This window comes from Lacerta agilis, chromosome 2 (genome assembly GCF_009819535.1).
Source record: "Lacerta agilis isolate rLacAgi1 chromosome 2, rLacAgi1.pri, whole genome shotgun sequence".
In the NCBI taxonomy this organism is placed as follows: domain Eukaryota; kingdom Metazoa; phylum Chordata; class Lepidosauria; order Squamata; family Lacertidae; genus Lacerta; species Lacerta agilis.
The window spans coordinates 18522679-18544155 of record NC_046313.1 but is presented as its reverse complement, the minus strand read 5'-3'; the positions used below and the strand labels follow the sequence as shown (position 1 = coordinate 18544155).

The 21477-nt window shown below is 46.5% G+C and overlaps 2 protein-coding genes across 3 annotated transcripts in view; one reads left to right on the top strand and one right to left on the bottom strand.

The window, feature by feature from the left end:
• Nucleotides 1-1291, top strand: part of KCNH3 (potassium voltage-gated channel subfamily H member 3) — a 60961-nt gene extending 59670 nt beyond the window's left edge. The window contains exon 15 of the mRNA XM_033138788.1: nt 698-1291. Coding sequence (XP_032994679.1) covers nt 698-1291 — 594 coding nt within the window. The remainder of the gene's footprint in view (nt 1-697) is intronic.
• Nucleotides 1292-3309: 2018 nt separating this feature from the next.
• Nucleotides 3310-20954, bottom strand: MCRS1 (microspherule protein 1). 2 transcript variants are annotated; one of them, XM_033138785.1, is made up of 14 exons: nt 20838-20954; nt 18944-19073; nt 15359-15497; nt 14952-15110; nt 13789-13898; nt 12805-12913; nt 9890-10028; nt 9720-9795; nt 8310-8338; nt 7523-7615; nt 6724-6806; nt 5787-5874; nt 4675-4802; nt 3310-3811 (listed from the first exon to the last, which is right to left on the bottom strand). In XM_033138785.1, exons 2-14 carry the CDS (start codon nt 19051-19053, stop codon nt 3725-3727), a joined length of 1350 nt encoding a protein of 449 aa, XP_032994676.1. In that variant the 5' UTR covers nt 19054-19073; nt 20838-20954; the 3' UTR covers nt 3310-3724. The 2 variants fall into 2 exon arrangements, with proteins under 2 accessions (XP_032994676.1, XP_032994677.1); XM_033138786.1 differs by lacking the exon at nt 14952-15110.
• Between the last annotated feature and the right edge of the window lie 523 nt (nt 20955-21477).

The window sequence follows — 21477 nt, the reverse complement described above, 5'->3', positions numbered from 1 at the left end:
GCGAAGCATTGGGGCTCGCTCAGCTGGGTTAGGAGCAGTTTAACTGCTCCGTTGAATAGGGTGCGGCTGCCACATGCCTCAGGGGAGCACTTTAGAGAAGCGGAGGGAGGAACACAGCGAAGCAGCTTGCTCCACCCTCTGTTGCATGAGGGGCAGAGCGCGATGGCGGCTTCACCCGGCGATGCCCCTCATGCCAGTCCTGGGCGATATATCGATACATCATCCAGGCCTACTGTCCATGCCTTTGAGGAAGTCCCCTACCCCCCTGGCTCACGTGAACTGGAGAGCTATGGGCGCTTCCTCCCTAAGGTGGGGAGGAAGAAGCAGTCAAGATACACCAATATATCACAATGTCTGGAATGTATCACAGTATTTAGCTTTGACAATGTTGAAAACCAGATACAATCATACCTTGGCTTCCGAATGCCGCAAACCTGGAAGTGAGTGTTCCGGTTTGCAAACATTCTTTGGAACCCAAAAGTCCGACGGGGCTCCCGATTGGCTGCAGGAAGCTCCTGGAGCCAATCAGAAGCCACGCTTTGGAAGTCTTCTGGAACAGATTCTGTTCAACTTCCAAGGTATGACTGTATGGCCCAAGCCCTACCCCACTTCTAGGTTGCTATTGCACCCAAGAGAAGAGTATAAGCAAACAGAGGCTGCTAATACTCACCCAGTTTCTCCTTGTCTCGCTTCCCAGGTGGCCGAGCTCTCCGGGCAGGTTCAGCAAATGCGCGAAGGCCTGCATTCCCTTCGCCAGGCTGTGCAGCTCTTCCTTCTCTCCCAGACGCCGACGCACTCGCGGGCCGACCCTTCCGCCTACATGCCCTTTCCTCATGCAGATGCTGCTCCTGCCACGCCTCTGCTAAGTCCACTCCGAGTAGACACGGGACTCCAGCCCGCCTTCTGCCCCCACAGCGTCCCGCCCGCCCCCTGTCCTAACGGTGCCTGTGGCAGGGTACAGTGGATGTGGGCACCGCCAGCTGGACAGAGCTCGCCTTGGCCCAGCATGTACTGGGCACGGGGGCCAGGCAAGGACTCTGAGACAGTGCCGGTGGGGCACGGATCCAAGGACCAAGGAAGCAACGCACAGCTGCCAAGCCAGCTCCAAAGAGAGAGCTCCTTTTCCCGAGCTTGTTCCCCCACAGATCCTACGGGCCTCACGGAAACCAAAACTTCCAGGACTCAAGCCTGCGATTCCTCAAGCCTTGAGATGGTGCTCATTGGTGCTGAGGATGATGGGTCTGTGTGTGGAGCCCCCTGCTGGCCGGAGGAAGAAGGCACAGGCCTGTGAGTCTGCTTTTGGAAACATGGGGGGGGGGGAGTCTTGCAACAATGGGTACTAACAGCTGTCAACACACGGACAGAGGAGGAAAGAACTAGAATGCAAGTTTAGGAATTCTCTGCAGAAGGCTGGAGCAAAAGCAGACACAGAAGCTGGACCTATCCTGTCTGGATCGGGGAAATACACCCATTTCAAACTCAGATGCTTGAAATATGCAACATATATATATATATGTACACACCCACCCCCGTTTTAGCTTCTCTTCTTCCTTCTGGCACTTTGATTGTTAGCCATGGGATGGCAGGGGTGATAAGAGTGTGAATCCCACTGTGCATGCTGTTCCTCTGGTGGGAGGGCAGAGGATTTCCCCAGCCCTCTGCAGCACTGGGGCTGGGCTAAAGGGGGCGCTCGTTTTATAAAATAAAGGTACGTTTTGGACTCTGACCTCATGGTTTACTAGCTAATTACTCTTGCTTGGGGTTTATTGCCCTCAACACCAAGGGAGGGATGAGTGGGGGGTCCCACAGCGAATGAGATAAAGTGAACAGTAGCATGTTAACTAGGCCTGGCCAATGTATTGATACATCACCCAGGGGCAGAGCACAATGGCAGCTTCACCCGGCAGTATGTCGTGGGTGAAACCAACACCGCTCCCAAGTCTCTCTGCCGCTTTCACCATCAGGCCACTGGTAGCAGTGGCAGTTCCACCAGCGATATACTGTAAGCTGTCCAGTGGCTGAGGAAACCAAGCCAGATGGACAGGTTATAAATACAGTTGCGCCTTGGTACTTGGAAGCGAGGGTTCCGTTTCGTGAATGTTCTTTGGAACCCGAACGTCCGACGGGACTTCCAAGGCTTCTGATTGGCTGTGGGAGCTTCCAGCAGCCAATCAGAAGCCGCACTTTGGTTTCCAAACATTTTGGAAGTCGAACGGACTTCCGGAACGGATCCCGTTCGCCTTCCAAGGCACGACTGTAATAAAATAAATATTACTGTCGGGTCAAGCCGCCATTGTGCTCTGCCCATCATACCACAGCAGGAGGAGCTGGCTGCATCGCTAGGGCCGATACAGCTTGTTCCTCCCTTGTCGTCTTCGAACTGCTCCACGGAGACACAGGCAGCCGCATGCTCCTCAGTGGAGCAGTTTAAAGAAGCCCCCCACCATGTGAGCCAGAGTGGGGGCTCCATTAAACTGCTCCCACTCCCCAGCTGAGCGAGCCGCGATGCCTTGCACATGGGCCAGAGAGGCATCGGGGCTCATTAAGCAGGAGGTTGCACAAGGAAGCTCCGGCGAGAAACCAGGGTCAGGCAGCCTGTTCGCTCCAGATGCTGGGGATAGAAACTCTCTCTGCCCCTAGGTCTAATATTAAACCATCATAGTTCAAAAGACATTCACACCATGCACCAACTCTTCTACAATGCTGGACGAACCACATTTTACACATCTCAAGAGGAGCCCCAAATTCTGTCTGCAGAAGCTACACAAAACAACAAAACATATTTAGTACAACTGATTCCTAAGGGATGTTTGCCGAAAGATTGGCAGCATCAGAGAATACAAATCTGGGTTTCCTCTCATGACCAAAGCCAGCTCTAAACACCACACCTGGAAACTTCAGTAAAAATAGCAGGTAGCAAAATTATAGCCCACATTATAAACACTAGGCATGATCTGATTTCGCCACTGCTTTTTAAACAGTTAGAAATCATTCTTGACTATTTTCACAGTACCCTTCAGAATCTTACATGTCCATAGTTAGGCAAACCAGCTATTCCACTCTTCCTTTAATAACTTTATGAAAATTAAACTCTAGACTACGCTGCAGAGAGAGACAGGCAAGGCAAAACATTAATCACTACTGTTGCAGAATAATGTAGAGAGAGCACAGTATCAACTGACGGACCTCAATCACTGCCTGACTGCTTCAAAACATGTTCCTCCCACCGCTCCAAACGTGAGAATCTATTTGGCAAGAGCTGAAAATATGGCTGTGTACAAAGAAGCAGGCCACCAGCACAACACAGAGTAGTGAGATTTGCAACTATTTATTAGCTCGTTTGACACTTACTCCCCGGCCCTTAATCCTCCATGGTGGTTTTCGTCACTCCGTCCCAAAGAGTATCGAGCGCAACACCCCTAGCCAGCAAATGCCCCACACAGCCAAGAACATCCAAACAAGGTGCCAGTTTAAGGCCTGGCTCATACCTTTCTTTTACATAGATCCGCTGATTGATGAAGCAGAGCTCGTCCTCCTCCTCAGCCGCAAAGGAAAAGGCCCCCAAGAAGTTTCAGTCCTAGCCTAGGGGAGGGAAGGCTCTATGAAGCTGCACTGTCATCATCTTATTCATAAAGCATGGTGGTCCCTGCTGGCGAAAGGAGTCCGGGGCAGGGGTTGGGCAGCCGCACACAGATCCACTGGAGCCTTGGGTTTGATCCAAGCCTCAAGGCTGGGCAATTTTGGCAGCCTCTGCCTTAATAAGCGCAATCAGGTCTTGGTTGATGAGGAAGACAAAGCGCAAGCTAGCAATCTAGGGGGGAAGAGAAAGGCTGTCAGTCTGGGTGGGGTGGGGTGGGGGGGCGGAAGGGAAGAAGTGAAAGCGCTGCATCTTTTACAGCAGAGCTTTCCAAACTTGTCGCGTTGGTGATACACTTTTTAGACGTGCATCATTTCGCGACACAAGTCAGTTTTTCTAGCAGCCGACACGCTAATGTGCCGTAACACACAGTTTGGAAAGCTGTGGTTTTATAGCCTATCCCACCTCACTGAGTGGCCAAATTGGCTGCTGCAAGAAACTATGTCTTCCCAAACTGGAGGCTCTCCGGGTAGGTAATAAACCGACCTCAAGGAAGAAGAAGAGGAGGAGTTTGGATTTGATATCCCGCTTTTCACTACCCGAAGGAGTCTCAAAGCGGCTAACATTCTCCTTTCCCTTCCTCTCCCACAACAAACACTCTGTGAGGTGAGTGGGGCTGAGAGACTTCAGAGAAGTGTGACTAGCCGAAGGTCACCCAGCAGCTGCATGTGGAGGAGCGGAGACACGAACCCGGTTCCCCAGATTACAAGTCTACCACTCTTAACCACTACACCACACTGGCTCTCTTCCACTTAGTTGTCTACCTTCCATTTAGCACCAGGCTCTTGACTGACAGCAGCTGAAGAAACCAAATCCCAGCACTTCTTATTTATTATGTTTGCTGGTTCTGTGTGGAATCAAAATTCACAACAGCTGGATGCAGGCAAAGGAGTCTAGCATCCCATGGATTTAGGGCTGGGTTCAGCTGCTCTGGATACTGGCATCATCTTGTTATGGAACCAATGACCAAGAAGACTGTGAAACCTTTCACCACAACGCAGCACAGCCCTCCTCCCTGCCCACCTCCAACGGCTCACCTCCACCACTGAGTTGTTGCTGAGCTTCCATTTGCTGCCACAAAGCACTGGGCGCCCATCCACATAAATGGGCCGCCGGCCTTCGTTTGCCAGGAAAAAGTCACCGTTGTTCTTCAGTTTGATGACACCTGTGTGTGCGCGCATGGAGAGATGAGAAGTTAGACTTTCCAAGCAGAAGGAAGAAAATTGGCCACAACTGCTTGCAGAGAATGCCTTGCAAGTCAAGGGTGAACTCCGCTTGGGTAATTGAAACTGTGTGTTTTGTAGCAGGTTCGAGACCCTGAACCTGCAATATCCTTATTGGAAATTTTGGCTCTCAAAAGTGAGAATCCCAGGTCAATTTTTCCAAGGCTATTTTAAAATGTGCAAACTGCGAATTTGGACTTTCCTAATTGCGCCTTTTTAAACACAATTATTATTATTATTATTATTATTATTATTATTATTATTATTATTATTATTATTATTATGTCACTTTGTGTTGCAGCCTCAAGGGCCAGCAATTTAATCTCAGGCAGATCCAACCCCCTTCTACCTGATCATCTGCATTTACAAGTTGCTTCCTTAAACAGGGCTGCCTTCAGATATCTTCTAAAAGTCATAGTTTTTTATTTCCTTGACATCTGATGGGAGGGTGTTCCACAGGGCGGGTGCCACTACCAAGAAGGCCCTCTGCCTGGTTCCCTGTAACCTCACTTCTCGCAGGGAGGGAACCGCCAGAGGACCCTCAGAGCTGGAGTTCAGTATCTGGGCTGAAAGATGGGGGTGGAGATGCTCCTTCAGGTTTTGTTAAAAAGTCTACAGAATTCCATCTAATGTCTTGGAAGTCCTCATGTGGCCATCAGTTAACAATTCCCGATTTTGGGCAAGGAACAGCAACTGCCTCGCCTGCAATTTCTGACACAGCAAAACACCAAAGGCACCTTGATATCACATGGCATTCACATCAGGAACCATGGAGAGAAATTAAAACACTGAGGCATAACTTAACAGCCCTATGCAGGCAGTCAAAGGGCTGCCTTCTCTTTCCATCCTACCACAATTTCACACCCCTTGTCCTACACAGTCCTTCTCCCTGAGCAACTCAAAGGCAGTAGCCCAATCTCAAGCACCTTGCTTGCGGGATATTTTCCAGGCTGGCCCCTCGAGCGCTAGATCCACATCAATCTGATTGTCTTTGGTGGCTCTGCCAAGTGTGATCTGGAAGAGGAAACAAACAGAAACATTCACCGTGTGTCTAGGGGACCAGCGTTTTGCTCCGAGGAAATGGCAATCCACAGCCATCAAAATTAATTAGCCAAATTGACACGGCTATGGCAATCGTTTCATCAGCGCAAGCATTTTACCTTGCCAAACAGAACAATCCCCTCTCTCCTCCCTTTGCGTGCTGTTACGGGGGTTCTCCTGACCCCTTTCAGAACCAATTTAAGGGTGAGCAGTGGAAGCCCCCCATTGCGCTAGCCGAAGTCCCTGTGTGGGCTTCTGCTAGCACGACTCATTAACTCAATCTGGCTCATTGCATTTTCTTATTTGGTTTCAACTAGCTGAATTGGCGCGTTGCATTCTGACATGGATATTGAAGCTGCTGTTAGCAAAAGCCTGCAATCCCTTGGGAGGCCAATTCCAAATTCCACATTACGGATAAAGTTGCACCATAGCAAGTGGGTGGATTCTACTGTTGGGTACAGTTCTGTCTTTTGCAGAAGAGGAAAATAAGAGCTCCCTAGAAGCATAATCATATTGAAGATACTTCCTGTTTGGGAAAAGGGAGAGTTCTCCAACTCTTGAATGCAAATACACACACACAAACAACCCAACAGCTGTTATTTTTGGCTTAGAAATATAGTTGGAAATTCTGTAGAGGCTACAAATACACACACACACACACACACGTTTTAAAATTTGTGCCAGACACTGATGTTCTATTCTGTTACTGTTGGTTCTGCTACTGACAGAACTGTATGCAACTTGCTCTCTCTGATGCAATCCTACGATGAAAAAGCTCTGCACTGTCTCAATCTAAGCAGCCAAATGACAGACTGGACTCACCTCCCGGGAGCGCATGAGATAACGCACCATTCTTCCACGCAGCACAGCCAGTGTCTGGTTATCAAAATCAGGGGAACTCATTCCTGGGAGAAAGAAAAGGAGGGATTAGACCAAGCATGGCCTTTGGAAGACACTGGTAACCCAAAGCATGTTGGGCAAGGAAAGGTGGATTTTGTCTCCAGGACTCTCACTTAGTTGCTCTCACCAAAGGAGCCCTTTATTTAATAGTAGTCGTAGTAGTAGTTGTTGTTGCTATTTGCCAGCCACTCTGGACAGCTTCCAACAAAATATGAAATATCAAACCTCCCTGTACAGGGCTGCTTTCAGACATCTTCTAAAAGTCAGATAGAAGTTTATTTCCTTGACATCTGATGGGAGGGCGTTCCATGTTTATTCAATGAAAATTTATATATTACCGAATAAAAAAATCAACCTCTATGAAGTATTCATTCAAAAATAGCAGCAACGGCACACTGTAAAAACAGTGGGCAATATTATCATTATAGAATACAAAATTGTAAACTGTGTTGAGGTTTATTAGAATAAAGCGCTATATAAATACAGTAAAACTATGAAAATGGAGGCAAAAAAAAGCTTTAACAAAAACAAACACACTTAATGACATTACATTGTCTGGATAGGGTTGCCTCCACGAAGCTGCTCTTAACAGATGTCAAAAGCAATAAACAAATGCGCTTGCCGAATATTAGCTGGAAGTCCCGGGGGATTAGGTGACACAACACTAGGAGATGGGGTTTTTTCACCTGCGAGAAGAGACAGGGTGTGGCTCTTCTCTCACCTGTTATGCTGTCCACCAGCACCTGCCACTTGTGGAGCTCTTGCTCCAGTTGCCGGATTTCACGCTTCTGTCTCCGGTCTGCCACCGTCAGTTCTGCGTAGAGAAAGGCCGCAAGCGTGAGGAACGGATTTTTGAAAGAAAAACAAAAGTAACTTTAAATAAATAATCATGAAAAACCAGGAGAGAGAAAGAGAGAGAAGTGGTCTTGCGGTTGGATAAATTATTCCATCGCAGGTAAAGCTTGCTTCTGTCTAGGGTTGGATCTACATTGTTCTTCTAAACTTTTTTAGATTTAACATTCTGTAACGCTTAATGCAGTTTCCCTTTGCTGGCGGCTCGCTGCTCTGCAGCGCCCTCTGGCGTCTCATGTTAATAACGCGTTTTTTAACGTTATACGGGTAAGCCATGAGTGTAGATCCAGCCTATGACCATTAGGGCAAGACAGAGGAGGTGGGGGGGGAGGACAAAGCTTAGCTCCTCTCTCTGCAAGCATCCATTCCCAACCCATGTTGAGTGTGCTGGCCTCCACAATAAAGGGGAGGTTCCCTTACATATAAAATACGCGAGGCTCAGTGGGCTCCTGCTACCTGCCCATAGCTGCCCAATAGGATTCTAACACATATTACAAGTGATTCCGATTTTACAGATCAGTTTTTTTTTCAGTTTCGCCCAAGAGCTGGCTCACAGGGATACACCAGCCAGAGTCACACAGAGTTTTATGGAGACGGAGCCATTTGAAGAGCATTATTTTTGCTCCACCTTATGCAACAAAGAGCACTCAACTCACCATGCTCCAACACCTCATCTCGGACATCCCTACAGGAGAAGGGAGGAAGGGAGAGAGGTGTTAGATCTTGAATTGGTAACTGATCACTCAACTCCAGTGCCTGGGCCACAGATAATATATATATAATATTTAAAAAAAAACACTAGCCTGTGTTGGCTGGATTAGGGCTCTGCCATGTGCATGTTGAGAGAACCACAGTAATGCTGAAAGCTGCAGCAAGGCAGGAGCCAGACTGCTGGATGAAAAATTAGGAGAAACAAAACTCACCATGGACTCCACTCATTAACTACTATTACCCTAGGTCTGAAAGGCCCCACATCTGCTCTCTCAAAGGGGTGGCTTCAGGCATTAAGTCACACTGCGTCCTCATCTGGACAATGACAGAAGCAGCAACTTGTCTCAGATGTTAAACTTTAAGGATGATGTGTGCCAACTGGGCACCATATTATATGTTATTGCCCCCTAGTCTCCCTATCTAGAAATGCTTTGGTTTTCCCAGTGTCGATCTGATCAAGTCTTAGGATCAGTAAGAATGCATCAATTAATTGCTCCCATATTGAACATCTACCTAATCCGGTTTAGACCAACTCGTTTAGAAAAAAACCCCCCTCTCTGGCATTCTTCTTGGTCACTTTGTGTTGCAGCCGCAAGGGCCAACAATTTTATCTCTGGCAGATCCAACCCCCTCCTACCTGATCATCTGCATTTACAAGTTGTTTGCTATAATAGTATTTTATTATTTATACCCCACCCATCTGGCTGGGTTTCCCCAGCCACTCTGGGCGGCTCCCAACAGAATATTAAAAACATGATCAAACATTAAAAACTTCCCTAAACAGGGCTGCCTTCAGATGTCTTCTAAAAGTCAGATAGTTGTTTATTTCCTTGACATCTGATGGGAGGGCGTTCCACAGGGCGGGCGCCACCACTGAGAAGGCCCTCTGCCTGGTTCCCTGTAACCTCACTTCTCGCAGAAGGCCCTCAATGCTGTACCTCAGTGTCCGGGCTGAACAATGGGGGTGGAGACACTTCTTTAGGTATACTGGGCCGAGGCCGTTTAGGGCTTTAAAGGTCAGCGCCAACACTTTGAATTGTGCTCAGAAACGTACTGGGAGCCAATGTAGGTCCTTCAGGACCCGTGTTACATGGTCTCAGTGGCCACTCCCAGTCACCAACCTACTGCTGCTATTCAAATTGTGTTCACGTTATAAATTAAAAGAAGATAGATTCCTATTCATGTGTGGGCTGGATGCGAGTTTAACTAACCCTTAGCCTAACATATGTCCAGGCTGGAACCAAAGGTTCTCCAGCCACTAAGCCAGACAAACGTAGGCCAGGAATACTGATGGCTGAGTGTTTCTAATGAACAGGGGGGACGCAGCTGGCCTTAGCCACACCCCTTTCACTTACTTTAGTTTGCTATCATCTATCATGTCCTCGGCATCGGAGAAGTTGAGCACCTGGTCCCCTTTGGGCAGTGGCTGCACTGGAAGAGACCAGAGAGGACAGAGGATGGTTCAGAATCCTGGCACAAGCCGCAGGTTCCAGACTTTACCTGGCAACAGATTAGCTGGCCATACCTGTTTGATCATCCAAGAGGTAGTACTGCTTCATGAGTTGCCAATGCGTCTGTAGGACCTTGGCAGTGCGGGAGGGGTAGAAAACCTCGGGGTGCTTGTGCAGGAGGTCCTGGAAGGTGTCCAGGGTGGGTTGGCTGGTCTAGGAATAAGACAAAGGAAGCTCAAGCAGGAAGAAAAGAACCACCAGAAAGGTTGCTCCTCACATTAATTTTCCATGAATAGAGATATTTTTTTTTAACAAAATTTATTAGCATTTTCATAATATAACACAAACCCAACCCCACACCTACAAATACAAAAACAAATACAATTACACATAATGTCAGGATTCTTCTTCTTATTTATATACCTTACAAAAAAAAATTCTAGTTCTAAATCTTGACGTATGACTTCCCCCGCCTATTCACCTTCGGTTTTAAATCAATATACTATTTCCTTAACCACTTCTCTATAAAAAAAAAAATTAACTTTACTTAACGAAAAAAAAAACATACTTATCTTAATCTTTGCATTATAACCTAAATCATAACCAAATATTCTTATAGCTAAACTTATTTCTTCTATCCTTTATCATGCTGCTTTTAACTTAAAATTCAATATCTCCTTACTTATTTAGAATAAACTTGTAATTAACAGACTTCACACTCCGATCTCGGATACCATGGCAGACCATTTAAATTATACATTTAATACTTCAACCCACTCCCCCTCTGTCCATTGTCTTTTTCTGTCTTTCTCCAGAACCAAATCTCGAATTGTCTTCCTCTGAGTGTCCACAGATCCAGGCAGCATCCACAACAAACCCCGCATCGAGCCTCAGGGTGCTCATCATCTCAATGGGCTCCTCCGTTTCTTTTTGTTCTTCTTCTTGTAAAAATCTTAATTCCATGTCCCTTGCCCCCGAGCTGCCACCTCGGAGTCTGGATATTGTAAATTTTCCCGTTTCAGGTTCCTTTTCCCGGATTTGCCCAGCCATTTCAGACCATCCTTGAAGCACCCCTCCCAGCTCTTTGTCAAGGCTTGATTCCATTGTGTAAAACTTTTGAAAAGCCTCCTCTGTGGAAAGTAAATCCTTTTTATGAATAATTCCACTCAAAATTTGTAGTTTCCGATTAAGCAATTCCATCTGCAAGACAGTGAGCATTTCCTCATCCTTTAAATTAGAGTCCAGCATTTTTAAATTAAGTCCAGCATTTTAGGAGAGAGGGTGAGTATCAGATTTCAGTTCCTGTCTCTTCCTTCGTTTCAATTTTTTCCCACGACAAACCAAATCGCCGCCATTTCTCCGAAGCCGGAGTATAAAGACCAAAACTTCAAATGGAGATATTTTTTCCCCAGTTAACCCCCGAAGGGAAATCTCAACAGACTCAGTTTTCAATTTCCAAGTACTTTCTAATGATTGTTGTAGCAGCAGTCACTTAAAGAGTTAATTTCTTTCACCACCCGAAGGGAGGGAGGCGGGCTGCCTTTCTTCTTTCCCCCAGATCGTTCCAGGAATACAAAGAGTCAATCAATTACTCACAGCCTCTGGGTTCTTATCAGCTCCTTGAAAACAGGTAGAACCTAGACGCTCATCACAGGCTTTGTCGCCGCATTTACATCCCGGTTGGGGCATGTCCCCTATAGCCCGGCTCCGTCGTCCCTTCACCCCCACTCCCCCTTTACAGGGGGAGCGAGGGAAGGGTTCGGAGCCACAACGGGCACAGCCGGGGAGCCCAGGGTGCGGGACGCTCTTCCCGCACCCCAACCGGAGCCCTGCTATGCGGCTGCAGGGCTCCTGACCCCCGGGATGAACTGGGTGCTTCGCAGCCGAAGCATCCCACGACCACCCATAATGGCGTCAGCCGCCGGAAGTGTTCCATGAATAGAGATTTTAACTCTAGTTTAGTTAAGCCCATCAAGTTAAAAGTCAACTGTCAGGAAGACGCGCAGCTTGCAGACTTAACATATAGAATAAGAGAACAAGAAGAACATACGTTTAGGGAAGATTGGAAAACGTTTATTAAATATATGGGAAATAACTGTACAGCTGAAAACGCTGGCAGCATTAAGATAAATTCAACAGTGTAAATAAATTTTGATGGATGTCATAACGGAATACTGAACGGTATAGTTTTTTGTAAAATATGCAGGGATTGATGATATGTAAAATGAACCAAGGCAAGAGAAGAGGGGAAGCCACTGATATTTTAAGGATGTAAAAATGAGTACTTTAAAATTGTAGAACAGAGAATATAATAAAATTTATATATAGAGAGAGAGAGAGAGAGAGAACTGTCAAGTTTTCTATAAAGACAAGAATGAAATTTACAGGCCACAAACTTTTGTGTAGCCAGTCCATCATCTCAAAATTATACAAGGGAGGCCTTCAAGAAATTGTTGCTGTGTGGAATGCTTCTGTTCAGGCTTCCAGCTTAGCCAGTGAATGCCCTTTGGGAAACTCTGCTCCATTATCCTTCGTCCCTTGTTCTTTTTGTCACATCCTCCACCCCAGTTACAGAGACAGGGCATTCTGCGCCCTCGCTTCTGGTTATCTCCCTCTTTTCAGGTCCATTTTTCTAATGATTGTGACCACTTCTGCAAACCTCGGGGTTTCCCCCAAACCTGTTGATAACCCTCTTTCATGAGGAAGTGATGTCATTTTGGGTACAGAAGGACAACACTTAGAAATGGAGTGTGCTATTAGTATACAGTATATTACAATCACACACACATATACACACATAAATATTCACACGCATAAAGAAGAAAAGGTTTGTAAATGCCAGGGTAGCTGTTATATCAAGCAAGCCACTTGTTATACACAGGGTATGGCAAAACTCTACCAAAAAACATCAGGGAGAAAAACAGCTACTCTGAACCCTGTCCTGAGATAACCAGGGCTAGGGTTGAAGTAGCCCATTCTTGATCCTTACCGATCCCACTTTGCTTAGTAGCTGCTCCTCTGCTTTGCTGAAGAGCACTTTACTCTGCATAGAGGCTATGGCTTCCGGATGCAGCTGCCGCATGGCCTGGCAAGACAGCCTGGTGGAGGAAGGGAGAAGGAGAATGAAAAAGGGATCAGTCGCCCCACACCAAACAGCAACCAGCGGCATTCACCCAAGAAAATATAGAACCTTTAAAAAAAGGAAAAACAAAGAGAGGTGTGTGTAGTTGGTTTTCTATCTTCACAAGTGCCAAGATGGACCCATGGGGAGTCTCATTTGTGCAATCAAAACCCACTTTTATTAGGGGTAAACATGTATGTCAAGGTTCTTAAAACTTCCAAAAAGCCTCATAAATGCCTTAACCCCAGAAACGCAAGCAAAATTGCCTTCTTAGGTGAGGTTTGGATATGACAAAGAGGCAATTCAGATTCAGGCGCTGAGGAAGCAGGGAACAAGCGCTTCCCAGTGAAACCAGCTCTGCTCTCAGCAGCTGTTTGGAAACCAACAGTGCTGAGATTCCATCTTTCAGTGCCATCTCATCAAGAAGCCTGACTTTATTTTTAAAGTGGAATAAATCAAGAACATTGCATCCTTCCTCCTACTCTGTGGGGCTGAAGAACGAAGAGGAGAAGACAATAAAGGAACTTCCTTGCCCATACACAGAGCCTTCCATTCCGAAAATGAACTTGAAAGGCAAGTCCCGTTCATTTCAAAAGAATCTGCTTCCAAGTAAGAGCATTTATGAAAAGTTTCGGAGCTAGGTGAAAACCATGTTCCTCCACCGGTATAGCAGATCATCTTCCCTCCCACCACAAGCTGATCTAGTCCTAGTCCTCAAATGGAGATGGTCTATAAATGCCAGACAGAAAAGGAAGCACTTTGTCCTTGGGAGACAAGACAACCCTTTAATAGGATCAATCCTCATACCTCCCACTTTGAGAAATGTGACTCTGTGTGGAGGAGAAAACTTACTTGGAAATCACGGGGTCATAGAGCAGAGCGTACCACCTCTCCTGGATCTCCCGCAGATTAAAACGGCAGCTGAACTTCACTCCCAGGTGCACAGAGGTCAAGTCATTGGTCTTCAGGGAGAAAGAGAGGGGGGGGGAATAATGACTCTTCCTTGCATGTAACAGATGTCTGTGAAGCCTGACCATCCGAATCACAGCCACTCACTCACACAGAGATGCCCAACTCTCTTTGGACAACCATGCTCCAGCCTAGGGCAAGCAGACTATTTTGAAAAAGGCAGAAAGCAACCCCATTGGCTTCAACTGTGTTGTGCTCAAACGGAACACACTGGAAGATGAAGCAAGAGGGCTATTGTTCTTATTTTGTTTTTATATATTGTGATCTTTTCTGTGAACCGCCCTGAGACCTCCGGGTATATGGCAGTACAATACAATACAAATACCTTTATTGGCATTACAAGTTAAGACATTTCAAACCACTAGGATAAATTTAAAAGGGACAGGAGTGAGGCTGTCGAGGGTCACAAGGCACTCGATTGTTCTGTTTCACACTGTCTATTCCCTAGAGCAGTGATGGCCAAACTCGGCCCCCCAGCTGTTTTTGGACTACAACTCCCATCATCCCTAGCTAACAGGACCAGTGGTAAGAGATGATGGGAATTGTAGAGTTTGGCCATCACTGCCCTAGAGGGATGATTCATTAAGAACCCTTTTGGGTAAGATGGAGATTTTAAAAGGGCAGTATATAAATTCAATAAATAAAATAAAATAAATAAAAGGTAATTACTGAGCAATGTTGAAAATGCAGGGAATTAGAACACATGAGAATATATATGAAGCTGCTTTATATGGTCCATCTAGCACCCTACTGTCTACACGACCTGGCAGCAACTCACCAGAAAATGTGGGAACGCAAGGCCCCAGGGAAGTACCCAGGCCAATATGGCAACAGAGAATGGGCTCAGGGCATTACAGATGTCATTATTTTAACATCTGCACATGGAAGACTGCCTGGGAGCCTCACTTCAGTCACTGAGTTTCTTGAAATCAAATACTGTTCCTGAAATCAAATACTGTTCCTGATCCACTGTGGATCTTGATTTTAAGAACACCTGGCATCCCCGTATCTGCATCTATCTATATGTCTTATCCCTGTTCTACTACCTGAAGCACAGCGTTGATCAGCAACAAATCATCAGTGGGTTTCCAGCGGCCCAAATCCTTGGTGACCTGCAAGGGCTGCTTGCTCTTCTTCATCCGCTTGGTGAGGCTGGGGTTTGGAGCTGGGCTTGGAGTGACAGGTGCAGAGACAGATTTGGACACCTGCGGAAGCAGAAGTTGGCATACACACTACATCAGGGACAGCAACACAATGAAGCCAAAATGTAGCAGAGAGCCGTGGCCACTGACAAATTGCACCGCAAGGTTATTTAAGGGGCACCCGCAACAGCACAGGACAGCACTGAGGTGAAAACGTGTGCAAGGATTTCAAAAGCATCAAATCTGAATAATGTGGCCACAGATCTGGTATGGTGGCTCTTATCGAAGGAGGTATATGTCACCCAGCTCACCTTCTTCTTCTCACTGGAAGAGGGCTCACTGCCAGAGCAGCGCCCTGGCTCCACCCCGCTGGGGCCCTTGGCCCGGCTGGATGATTTGGCAAGGCTGCTCTCTACCAGTTCATCATCAAACTTCTTCCGCTTGATGAACCTAGAATGAGGAAATTCCATATTATATTGCAGCAAGTTGCCTCCACCAATGGCCTCATCAGCACTGCTACAAACAATATGAATATGGGTTGTCAATGGAACTTCCTGAAGGCTGAAGTCCACAAAAGGATTGAGAATGATTGGGGGGTTTTCCCCACTTAAAGGAGTTTGTTTACAGGTCCGGTGAAGAAGGAGAAGAAGAAGATTTATAACAACAACAACAACAACAGTAATATTTATATCCCGCCCATCTGGCTGGATTTCCCAAGCCACTCTGGGCGGCTTACAGCATATATAAAAACCTAATCCAACATCAAACATAAAAAGCAGAATATCTTATACAGACTATAAATCAGGGGTCCCCAAACTAAGGCCCAGGGGCCGGATGTGGCCCAATCGCCTTCTAAATCCGGCCCGCGGACGGTCTGGGAATCAGAGTGTTTTTACATGAGTGTCCTTTTATTTAAAATGCATCTCTGGGTTATTTGTGGGGCCTGCCTGGTGTTTTTACATGAGTAGAATGTGCTTTTATTTAAAATGCATCTCTGGGTTATTTGTGGGGCATAGGAATTCGTTCATTTTTTTTTCCAAAATATAGGCTGCCCCCCCCCCCCCAAGGTCTGAGGGACAGTGGACCGGCCCCCTGCTGAAAAAGTTTGCTGACTCCTGCTATAAATAAACCAATACTTCAGTAGAAACTAATAATACTAATTGTAAGAGTAGTAGTAGTAGTAGTAGTAGTAATAATAATAATAATAATAATAGGAATACTACTACTACTACTAATAATAATAATACTAATATTTATAGTTATACCCAAATTAACATAATTGTCAACCCCAAGTAAACATTTAACCAACCCCAACCCAATGAAAACAAAACAGGAACAGAAATTAGAACCGTTTAAAACATTATAAAACATTTTAGCCAAGAGTTGTTCCAGCAATATCCCTCCAGCCTCCTGGGAGCCTTTTTTAGCTGTTCAAGGTGAGTCTGGGCCCCAGCCCCTAGGCCAGGTGGAAATGGGCCTTGCAGCAGGGAGCAATCCATTCCTTTGCCTGCATTTGTTTTAAACTGACTTTAATATTGTACTGGGTGAAGGGCAGGTAAGAAATCAAACAAAAATGGTAAAATCCTGGACCGTAAGGGGAAATGAATAAAGTGCCAGGTTACAACTCTGAATGGAGCATATTTGGTTCTGAACCCACCAGGACCACACTTGCAGTTATTTATATGAGCCCTTTGCGAATAAGATGGATACAGAAGGGCTGCAGGGTGGCACTGCTCCTCCTAGCTTCTCGTATGCTGAGGCATAACTTACAGAGTGGAGGAGAAAACCTTTTCCACCTGTGGAAGCTCCCTGTGCAATTTGGAAGTCAGGGTTCTAAACTGTCCACAACTAGAAAAGGCTCTCCACTTCAGAAGCCATCCCTCCACAGACACGGGGCCAGACTAGAAAAGCTAACCAACAAACTGAAACTAGCACGGGGACCAGCAAGAGAGGACCCCTTCACCCCGGTATGTCCCCCCCCTTTATCACATACACAGCTCAACAAAACAACATAGCCTCCCCACCCCCAATAGCATATAAATTGATATAGCTAACTTGGCGCAACGATAAATCACGGCAACTCCCAGCTCATTAAACGATAGATTTATTAAGAGCAGTAAAAAATACCTTCAGCCAGGCAAGAGTGCTGCCATCTTGGCTGAAGACAGACACCAGACTATTTACAACGTCTCACGTTACACAGAGAAATACACGTACAAATCCCCATATATAGAGACGTCACCCTGTGACGCAGCTAAAAAGCTGGGTGATCACTGAGGTTTTTTCATCTCATGATTCTGCTGGCTGCGTCGTTAACCAGAAGGGTTAACGCCACAAAGAAAACTCACTGCAAGCAACTAAATGCACCCAATCATGCTACGGGCTCTCCAAGCTCCCACACTGCCAAAAAGAACAAAAAACACAACAGATAAAAGAACATATCCTCACAATGCTGAGACAAAAAACTCTGCACATGCACTAAGCAAAAGAATGAAAAATCTCATGCCCACTTCTTTCTCACCCCTGCAACCTCACAATGTCTGTAACAGCAGAGTCTCACACCAAATGAAACTGACCTGTAGAAAGGACTCGAGTTGAAAACAAAGACGTTGTATGTACCCTTGTTAGCTATGAAAATACTTTAATAAATACAACTATTAAAAAAAAAAACAGACACACGGGGCCAGTAGAAGCTGCTTAACTTAAGGAATAGGGTAAAATGCACAGATCCTTTAGAGCCATGTTGCCCCTTCATGTGAGTCGTATGTGAAGAGGATTGGAGTCACATTGTTTTGGATTCTTCCTTCTAATTAAAAGAGCTTTTAGTGTTTTATGCTGTGGCCCCACAGGTGAATTTCCCAGTTATCCTCAGAACAGTGGAAACCCCTAGGCAAAAAAAGGAGCCAGACTATTTATCTACTCTTTAGCACCTGGATTTCAGGGGGGGGGAACCATAGCCAACCCACAATGATCTCTATTCTACACAGCTGCTCCAGTCTCCAAGCTCAGGCACCAGGTGTCCTCCTTTTCCCTAGCTCAGAGGTTTTCAACCTTTTTGAGTCCATGGCTCCCTTGACCAACTACATTCTTTCTGTGGCACCCCTGTGGGGCTCAGGAGCCCAGTAATGTCACTCCTTACCTGCAGAGCTGTAGCCTCTCACTCTTTTTCGAACATGCCCCCTTGTGCAATGCTCCCTCAGCCTTCTCTCCTCTCCCCTCTCCTTGGGAGTCCTCTGGGTAGCTGCTGCTGCCCCTGACCGCTGACCCACCCACTCCACCCCAAAGAGGGGTGCCTTCTCACACTGCCCCACGAGCCTGGGAAGAGGATGCCACCAGCCTTAGCGGCCTGATGGAGACTGGGCAAAAGTGAATGTGAGGCCGGTACATTACACTAGGAGGCAACAGTGGCAGCAGTGGGCACCGCCAGTCCTGCATGGTGGAAATACTCCCCTTTGGAGCTGGGCATTCAGCTCCCAGGCAGGCCTTGCACAATGCAAGCGAAAGAAAGGCCAGCGCGGTGCCTGCCAACCTACCTAGGCTCCCACATGTCTGTCTATTCCCAACAGCAAGGACTGGCGGACTGGCTGGCTGGGCTCCCTCACCCACTTGCTTGCTTACCACCTCAGCTCCTGGCAACCAGCCAGCCCCCGAGGCACCATTCGCCTGGGGAGTTAGTAGCCAGTAGCTGCTGCAACAAACAGCTGTGCAAGCCTTTGGGAGGCTGAGAAGCGAAAAGGCACCAGAGGGAATGAGGGAGGGAAGGAAAGAGGGAGGGACAGAAGCCAATGTTGCCCACAGCACCCCTGAATATCATTCAAGGCACCCCAGGGTGCCACGGAACACTGGTTGAAAACCACTGCCGAATGTTGCTTCCCCAACCCAACCCAGCATGGTACCTGGAAGAACTACGCCGTTTTGGAATGGCACCCGACACCTGTGAGGAGCTCCTTTTTTGCCCTGCCAGAGACTCTTCGTCTTCAGAGCGGCTCGCTGTGCCCGACGCCATCAGTCTGGAATACAACACGTCTGCGATAGAAAAAGGAACAGAATCACTGGCTGCACTACTGCTCTGATTTAACACCATGCTGGGCTAATTTTAACAATGTGGCCAATACTGGATGCTGCAAAGGATAAGCAATAAGGTGTGTGTCCCCCACCCACCCATTCACAATTTGTCTACTGATTAACCCATAACTTGGCAGCCCCAGGCATTCAGAAATCAACTGAGTTTGGTTGTCCTCCACCTTTGTTTGTGTATTCCTAAATACATTTACCTGGAAATGTACCATCCGAGAAACTTGCTTCTAAGGAAATGTCCTCAGCCACTCTTTTTTTATTATTAGACAGAGAACACCTGCCATGACAATGGCTTCCACAAATCTATTGTGACAATGTTAATAGTAACATTTGGGGCCATCCAAGGAAGCTGAACGCTGGAACGTTCAGGACACACAAAAGGATGATAATTCAACATGCTCTACGTGGGGCTTGACCTTGAAGACGACTTGGAACCTTCAACTGGTGCAAAATCCAGCAGCCACATAACCAAGGGCAAAGGCTTTGAGGCTGAGCAGTCGTCTACCAGTACCACCTTCTAGAATTCTAAAAACAGGCTGGCATTTGGGGTAAACCAGAGGTTGAGACTAAGGAGGCATTTGGTCTGATCTAGCAGAACTTTCTTTTCAGTGTGGCTTTTCACATCATCCCCTGCCTGACCCCTTTAACTGGGAACTGAGCCTGGGGGCTCCTGCAACTGAACTAGCACCAGAGAACTAGTTTCAGTCCAGGCCGTCTGGAGCTGTGCAGCAACCACCCACTCTTTGCCCCCCCCCCAAAAAAGGTATATCTGCGGCTGGTAGTTGCTACACATTCACTCAGTTTATGCCCAAACATTTATAGAGCTGCCATATGTCCGGAATTTCCCACAGATGGCAATTGGAAACTGTGTCTGGGTGAAAATCACTGAAATCTCCAGGAATCTCCGGACATATTGCAGCCCATGCTGGAAGTGTAGATTTTGGCGAATTCCTTAAAAAACAAAACAAAACAAAACCAAAAACATGCAACTTCTGCGTCTGGATTTTCACTTTTTTAAATATGACAACCCTATTTTTAAGTTTTAAAAGGGTTGTGTCGTTTACAGCTGGGACAGCTCAGTCAGGGCTTTTAATCTCAGGGTTGTGGGTTCAAGTCCCACATTGGGCAAAAGATTCCTGCATTGCAGGAGGTTGGACTAGATGACCCGTGTGGTCCCTTCCAACTCTTATTCTGTGGTGTAGCAGCCAGTGTGACAAATTTGCACCGGGGAGACGAAAATTCAAAGCTCCACTCAGGGCATGGACAGTTAATTAAATCATTACAGGGTTGCCATATTTCAAAAGGTGAAAATCCGGACACAAAAGTTGTTGAGCTTTACAAAATATCGAAGAACTTGGGACGTTTCTGAGCTATTCCTGAGTTGTGTGGTCGGGAAATTCCGGACGTGTGGCAACGCAATTTTAATCGGCGGGATGGGGGGGGGGGGTTAAGCGCGGGCAGAAGCTACTCAATCTGCGCAGGCTTGCAGGGGTTTCGCCCTGAATCTCGCTCGAACCCGACGCGAGGGGAGAAACGCAGGCGTCCCGCGCCTGCGCAGCGCCGCCACCCTCCCTCCTCGTCCGCTGTCGCGCATGCGCTTTCCACCCTCAGCCCTGCCGTTTTCGCCCTTAACCGACTGTGACAAATGTTTCCCCCGCTTAACGGTCGTCCACCTCCGAGGTTCTAGGAAAGGTTGCCCCGACAATGCCTCACCATTCCCGAAAGTTACGACAGCTCCTGCCTCTCTCCGACGTCCATCTCGGAGACGCGAAAGAAAGCTGAATCACTTCCGGGGGGGAAAGGAAGGAGTCCTCGAATACACTTCCGGTTTGTCATAAACAAGCCCAAGCGAAGCCGAGACGGCCATCTTTGTTAAAGGCACAGCAGTCCTTTGGGGTGCCCCAAAACCGCGTAAACGGCATTTCCATGGCAATGTGCCGCGAAGCCTATTATTATTATTATTATTATTATTATTATTATTATTATTATTATTATTATTATTATTATTATTATTATTATTATCATCACACACACTTTTTTATTTTATTTTATTTATTATTATTATCTTTATGAGAAAATATTTTATTGTTGTTTAGTTATCAGATATACAATGTTTGCCATAGTTGTACAATAATCATTCCGAACGCAAATAAAGATAATTACAATTACTGTATTTGCTTGATTTTGTTGTTACCCCTAATCCAATTCTATACACTTGTAAGAAACTACAGATACAGCAATAATAATATAAATAAAAATAAAAAAATCAAGAGAACAAAGAAAAAAGGGGGGACCCAGAAAAAACCCAAATAAGAAAACAATACCAACAAATTTCCCAAACCCATCCGACTTC